Source organism: Setaria italica, chromosome VI (genome assembly GCF_000263155.2).
Source record: "Setaria italica strain Yugu1 chromosome VI, Setaria_italica_v2.0, whole genome shotgun sequence".
Taxonomy (NCBI): domain Eukaryota; kingdom Viridiplantae; phylum Streptophyta; class Magnoliopsida; order Poales; family Poaceae; genus Setaria; species Setaria italica.
Window position 1 is genome coordinate 2,875,457 of NC_028455.1, and position 7,341 is coordinate 2,882,797.

At 40.5% G+C, this 7,341-nt stretch overlaps 1 protein-coding gene and 2 long non-coding RNA genes across 3 annotated transcripts; 2 read left to right on the forward strand and 1 right to left on the reverse strand.

Moving 5' to 3' along the window:
• Nucleotides 1-1,125: 1,125 nt before the first annotated feature.
• Nucleotides 1,126-1,642, forward strand: LOC105914663. The gene is made up of 3 exons (XR_001164337.2): nucleotides 1,126-1,216; nucleotides 1,313-1,408; nucleotides 1,578-1,642. It is a non-coding gene; the product is annotated as an uncharacterized LOC105914663 (long non-coding RNA).
• Nucleotides 1,643-2,264: 622 nt separating this feature from the next.
• On the forward strand, nucleotides 2,265-3,312 carry LOC105914653. Its single transcript, XM_022827583.1, has 5 exons — nucleotides 2,265-2,284; nucleotides 2,382-2,501; nucleotides 2,687-3,025; nucleotides 3,107-3,198; nucleotides 3,288-3,312. The coding sequence occupies exons 2-5, from the start codon at nucleotides 2,499-2,501 to the stop codon at nucleotides 3,310-3,312; spliced, it is 459 nt and encodes a 152-aa protein (XP_022683318.1). The 5' UTR covers nucleotides 2,265-2,284; nucleotides 2,382-2,498.
• Nucleotides 3,313-4,907: 1,595 nt separating this feature from the next.
• LOC101783677 lies at nucleotides 4,908-5,386 on the reverse strand. The gene is made up of 3 exons (XR_215356.1): nucleotides 5,309-5,386; nucleotides 5,065-5,217; nucleotides 4,908-4,971 (listed from the first exon to the last, which is right to left on the reverse strand). It is a non-coding gene; the product is annotated as an uncharacterized LOC101783677 (long non-coding RNA).
• Between the last annotated feature and the right edge of the window lie 1,955 nt (nucleotides 5,387-7,341).

Consider the following 7,341-nt stretch of genomic DNA (forward strand, 5'->3'; position numbering starts at 1 on the left):
TGTAGTCCACTGCATTTTAAATTACGGCCCGTTGATACTTTATACTTTCATTTTTCTCACTTCAGGTTCGAGGTACTTCTTCGACCCGAGTTGCGATCATCTTATCCAGTGGGTGGTGGCCCTGGATCGTCTTTTCAACAGCTACCTAACCGAAATGTTCCTCAATAGAGTTATGTTCCTGATGATCCTGGCGCTGATTTTATTGCGGTTGACCATGCTCCGGGGCGCAATAAATCTGTTCGCCGTATGAGGAATGCTGCTGATGATCGCACCGGGGTTGTAGATCGCCGTAGGAAGAAGTTTCGGTCCTCTCACCGCTCTTCAAAGGAAAAGAATAGTGCAGCTGATAATTCTAGGCGATTAACCGATTATTTCCTTGCCCAGGATGGCACAGAGGTATGTGCCAAATATTAAATTGAATTGTCATGTTACAAATACACACACAATATCTATGCACATATATATGCAGTAATTCCTGGTGTTGTATTATTCTTCTTGTAGCTCTGTGTACATTACTCACTTTTAAAACCTGACATATGTTCCATGTAGTTTCCTTATTTTTTACATGTTTTACTTTTAGTGTCATTTCCTCTTTCCTTGTATATACTCAATTTTACACATCAGTACACATGCCAGGCTCCACCAAGACCCAGGAACTTCAATGTTGGTTTGGATGACATGACCAACGTCCCTAAGATTCGTATTCCACGTTTGCGTGATCTCTTAGCCCGTCCATTGGGTTGTCTCACTGGTCACCCCTTGCAAGCATTTAATGAATTGTTCGACCAGTTTGACCAAACCTTATCTGAGAACACTTGTGCCATCCAAGCTTCTCTATGCAACATTGCTAGAGCTCCTTATCGTCTAGCTGAAAAGTGTGGACCGGTAATAGAGGAGCTTATTGCTGCCCAGAGGTCGGCTTCTGACCCTAACAATATTGGGGAGACTTCACGGAGGAACAACTCAGGCACCGAAGATGACTTTGTCGATCCTCACAACGGTGGCACACATCGATCCCCACAATCCATTCTGATTATGTACTTTTTTTAAATTCCTAATCAAATTGCTCTTGAAAGTTTCAACTTATTTTTCTGTACATTACTTTCTGTAGATCAACTATTCGAGCATGGAAACTGCGGTGTTTTCAGGACCCCAAGTTCTTGCTACAGAGATGATGTATTAAGGGATGGCAACGGCCAAAACTCATACACCACAGGTACTGCCTATCGCATTCTACAACCAGTAAAATGCTCGGTAATGACCCTTTACCATAAAAGCTTAACAACAGTTTTTTTGGAAATCTTGGTCACAGATCCCGCCACATCTAAAACTGGTGGCACTTCACCTTGCACTAAACCTCATCAAGAAGCTTGCAGGGATGACCCTGCACGTACTACTACTTGCTCAGGTTAGCACTATGTAGTCTGAATTTTCTCTTTATCTCTTTTCCAGGTTGTATCCAGTCTTACATTACAATATGCAGCTGTCAGGATTTTTACCCATATGCTCAGCCTTTAATTGTTTAGGAGTCATTTATGTTCTTGCTTAACGCTGTATTCATGTCATTAATTTTTCAGATCATATACCCCCCTCTTCTAGTTTGCCTGACAGCAACCATGATATGAATAGAATCAACAATCTCGTTGATGTCATCTATTGTGAAGAGCAATCAAATCATATGCATACTCTCCTTTCACCACGCACTACCCAATTTGAAGACCAGGCCAAAACTGTATGTTTAACTGGACACGATTACCACCCACTCCATTCGATTCGAGTTGCAATCCTTCCAGCTAATTATTTTCCAACTACATGTTATTTTGACCTTTCCAAAGGATCAAAATAACATGGTGTCAGGCACTTTACATGTGTCCGAACAGAGAACAGGGAAACGCATGACACGGAAGCCTGCTAAATATTCTTCACCCTTCAAGTATGGAATTATGTCCCGTCCTGCACCCAATGTGGACGCAGCAATGAGTCTCTTTGGACACATGTGCGCTGATGACTCCACATTGAAAAGGTTAGCTTTTGTCTATTTCTAAATCTTATAACAGCCACACTTTCTATTTCTCCATTTGCTGATTGTAATATCCACAGCATGCCGGTGATCCAGTTTGGTAGCACCCCTTTAACTTGTGACATGATTGCACAATCATTTGCCGATGGTGCAATCCCAGACTCAACTTTTATCACAGGATTTGTCAACTGTCTTAGCTATGATGATTATTGGATCAGACCCGAGTGCCATGGTTATAGGATTTTTTTTGATGCTGACCTCTCAGTAAGCTTTTATTTTGCCATTCTTTGACAATAGATTTATTAAAATTTTTCCATTCTTTCGTACTTTTTTTTATTCAATGGCATTTCTTTTCTTGAAGGCAATTCTCAATGTTGAGTGGCACAAAAGGGACAGCTCCGAACCCAAATATAGCCAGTTTGCTGCAGTGACAGCCATCCAACGCTCTCTTCCTTTCACAGACTTGAAGAAGACAAAGATGGTACATCTACTATTTTTTTTTTGTTTAGCTTTTGTCCATTTTTTTCTGGTCCTCCAATCTGGCCATGAGTTTGTGTTTGAGTAGCTTCTGCATATGTTGTACTCGCGAATTTAGTTAAGTAGATAAGTCATTGTTATTATATTTTTGCTAAAATAAGTCATTTCTTCTTTTTACACACTGTGTAGATTCTTCTACCAGTTCTACATCAGCACCATTGGTCTGTTTATTGCGTTAACTTTGGCCAATCACGGATTGATGTGCTTGACTCATTTTTGTACAATCCTGAGTCTGACAACAATTGGGACAATTATCATTTGGAATTTGGGAAAAAAATCATGCACCGACTAAGTGATGCACTCTCCATTGCTGCACCTCTCAAATTTAAATCATTCAAGAACTGGAGACATGTCCCGGTCAAGGTTCCCGTCCAGAAGGCCACGTCGGACAGTGCATTCTTTGCCATGAAGTTTCTCGAGTTCTATGATGGTGATGGCCATGGCTCACTACACACTAGCATCGCTGCTGTAAGTCTAAGTCTTTTCCCAAGACTTTTCCCATTCGCATGCAGTTTCTTACTTTTCATGGCTATATGTCTTTAATTTCAGGAACGATCTAAAGAGTTGCGTGCTGAGACCTTGTACTACCTCACTTTTCATAAGCAGAACAAGGTTGTGGCGCTGCCCGATGAAATCCTTCAGTACCGTCGAGATGATCATCACCCTTTTTTCTATTAGTTTTTTTTTGTTCATTACAACCCTTTACTATTTAATTTTTATTCTTTTGTAGCTGTGCATATTGTACATTCTCTTGATTCATATATGAACTAAGCTTAGTTTTGTGACTGACATGTGAATACCTCATTTATCGATATAGAACATAAGTAAAGCAAAAATGCCAATAGGTTCATTGTCCTCAGAAATAATTGGAAAATCCTATACATAAAGGCTCCTTATTGGCAACCCAGAGGGTAGAATAATCATTAGGACTCATCAGTATAACAGATATGATTTCCAAGTGGTGTACACAAATGCAAAATTATTTGTTATAAAGTCCTACAATGAGGCTGATATTCACAAATCTGTCAAGTATGGTGTGTGGTCGACATCCTCTGTTGGAAACCTGAATCTGGATACTGCATTCAGAGATGCTCAAGTGATAGCTGCAAGTAGTTCTACCTTGTGCCCAGTTTTGCTGTTCTTTTCGGTGAGTTGATATTAATTTAAGGTGTTGACCACGTTCATTTGGTTCCATATTCTTGAACTTGAATTACTGAGTCCAATATTATGGTCTAACAGGTCAACGGAAGTTCACATTTCTGTGGAGTTGCTGAGATGGTTTGCCCTGTTGACTACCAAAACGACATGGACTTTTGGTGCAGGAAGAATAAATGGATTGGCAGCTTTCCTTTAAAATGGCACATCATAAAAAACGTACATAACTCCACCTTCCGAAGTATCTTGCTGCAGAACAATGAAGATAAACCTGTGACCAGTAGCAGAGATACACAAGAGGCAAGCTCTCTTTGATGCTTCACAAAGTTTTCTTCAGTCTGATCTCATTTGCTAGGATTGTCTTGTGAAGAACAGAAGATCGTTGGGAAGCCCTGTTGACCTGCATTCGGTTCAACGCCAAGTCAAGCCTGCTCAAAACCCGTGCCTTGTGTTGTTGCCATTGGGTCAATGCTTATCCCAATTACGACGTCCATTTAGTAGACCGAAAAGCATTTCTGTTAATCCACTCATAGTCAGGTCCCGGTAGTAAATAGCACGGTTCTCTTTTCTGACTTCGTGGGTTTGTGATAACCACGGAGTAAGCGGCCTTCCGTCTAATCTGGCAAACTAGGAATCACTTTATCTTAGGATCTGGAAGGTTAAGGTTTCCTTTTGACCCTTTTAAGCATGGTTGTTCCTTTTGAATCTTCAGTTACCCTGTTTGAACTGGTTACCATAGTACTGGTTTCATGTTGCTACGGCAATGGAGATGGGACACCAGCAATGTAGCACAAGGTTTCATCCTTTTTGTCGTTTATCTGAAGTGCCATATTTGTCGATATACGCCTTTTACTTGCCGTGTGTGTGATGCTTTGTTACTCTATAGGAAATTACGCCAAAGATTTCCACAGTACAACAAGAGCTCGATTATAGGTAATACTGACTTTGTCTCTTAGCCCATTGAGGGAGGTAGGGACGGACAGAAACATCTCTACGCCTCTAAGCAGCACAGATATTCGGAGAAATAAAACTGATTCATTGAGAGGAAGCTGATATCGCATGAGTGTTACCCAATGTTCAGTTTCTCCTGTTAGCGTGTGTTACAACGGTAATGCCTTATAAAAATATTACTCTTATTACAAAAATCATTTTCTGTACTCGATTATTAAGTAAATTATTTAATCGCTACTTGGCTTCCTTGATGTTGTTTTTCACCCTCTAATCTTGCTGGAAACCTCCTCCTCCGTGTTCTCCCCATTCTGCAAATGTATTATACCACACTATGATAATACTTCAATATAATAATCTTTTTCTATTGTCTTTCATATTCTTTTCAAATACTCAAAACTTACCGTGCTAATCTCGCCTTCTGTTGTCCCATTCCTCGCTAGTTTGTCCGGAAGCTCCCCTTCCACAAGGCACATCTCCTCAAATACTATATCGCTCATAAATTTGTCGTGTTCCTTTTGGAACGAAGTCTGTTTTTCTATCGGCGTTGCCACTTCCTATTCAATGATACATTTGATAATTAAATATGTGACATCTAGTAAATAAAATTTCTGAACAAAAATATTATTCCGAGTAAATACACCTTACCTTATTCTCTTTCTTAATGATTACCTTTCCTTTGCCGCCTTCTTCTTTTGTTGTTACACTACTTTCACAGATGTCTGGAACATCCTTCAAGACCGCTCGTTGCCGATAATGTTCCCAGTAATCTTCAAAGGACATGTCTCTGCGTTTAGGCATCGTTGCACACGGAGGCGTGCTCAGAGGAAATACTACTGGCAATGTTCCCTATATATTACAGAGACATCCAATGCCCTTTTATATACAATGAGCACCGGACGAATCCCGCAAAAACTATTTAATCTAGGTCAACACTTAAGCGGGGTTTAAGGCATGCTAGGCATGCAATGAATGCGGCTAGCCTCACAATCTTTTGTTCACTACTAACAGCTTCTTCTATTAAGGCATGCATGCACGGAGTCATACCAATGATTTTTGTTCCACCCATTTACAGCCTTTCCTTAATCACCATGCATGCACGGTTTCAGAGATTGCATTCCATTGCATGTGCATGAAAAAAACTTCCCATAGTCTCCGTGCTGCATGGTGCATATCCACTGGTGATCACAGACCAAGCCTTTTGCAAGCTTCTTGAAGGTTCAATTTAACCTGCGCTGCATAGAGTTTGGCCGAGGCCTCAAATCGTCGATCCGTTTTTTTCTCTTGCATCCTTACTTGACTTCTTCTCGTTCACACACTCAATCGCACTTGGTGGTTGCGAGGACGTTGAGAAGGACACACAGATATTTTTTTTCAAGGATTCAGTTGGAGCTTCCTTTTTTCTACTTTAGTCTGGTTACATTCATAAATCATCACACACATACAAACACACCGAAAAATAAAAACAAAACCTTGTCCGAACCAAACAAACAAACATTACCTAGCTGAGTAGTTGTCATGATACCCTTACGGATAACATTGAATTATTTAAATGTGTAGACAACAAAGACTGGAATACACTGTTGACAAAAAATATTTAAATTTATGTACAACGCGTATCTGGTCCTCACCCTTCCATATCCGTGTCCCTAAACTGCTCGTCATTGCTCTCGTAATCAATATATTTATTTTCTTTACACTTCTTTGTGTCCTGCTGTCGCCCTATGTTATGCTCTTCTCCTCCACTATCATGCTGGCTGGTACTTCTCTTATGCTGTGCTCCTCGTGGCCTGCCTCTCATTCTGTTCTTCAATACTTCCAAGCGCTCTTTGTTATGCTGGAGTTTGGGACATGTTCTCGCGTTATGTGTTGCGTAGTACCCACAAATACTGCATTTCCTTGTGCCCTTTTTCACACCTTTGGCTCCCAGCGTAATTTCCTTCTTTTCAGATGGTGGTATGCTCCGCCCTTTAGTCTTGGATCTCGTAGGTGGGACTCGGCTGATCAGTCTATCATCATTGGCATGATACTGCAAAGATTATTGCACAAACTTTAAATTCAATGCAACAATGGTGATGGCATTAATTTTTTCCAAACTCATTTTTCTAACCTCGCCACTGTGGGGTGCACATCCTTCATGCACTCTTGCATCTTTAGTTGTCATGTCTTTTTGGTTGGTTAGCACAACCTCGTTTCGCACAAATTCTCCGCCAAAAGCATCCTGTAATACAATTACCACATCTCTTTTAATATTTCTTGCTGATATTCAATTTAACTTGTGTCTTTCCTGTATTTAAAATACTTCCATCACAAATCATACCAGATTTGTTGCAAGAACCATTTTCCCCTTTATACTCTCCCTGGCTTCATTTCCATCCACGTTCGCTTGTCCCAATTCCTGCTTCACATTGCATCATTGTTATTGTGAAAATCTATTTTCCCAGTGTGTTAACTTGCATACACCTGTATCATGATACAAGCCTACCTGGGTAACCCTTTTCGCCAATTGTTCATCATTTGTGTTGTCACTATAGCCATCATCACTTTCACTACAATCTGATAACTCCTGCAAAATCAAACCCAGATGTATGCGGTTAAGTGCCTTGCCATGCAACATCCACTTCATGCAACATTTTAGATTTTTTACCTCTCCTGGTGATTCTTGGTGCATGTTTCTGTGC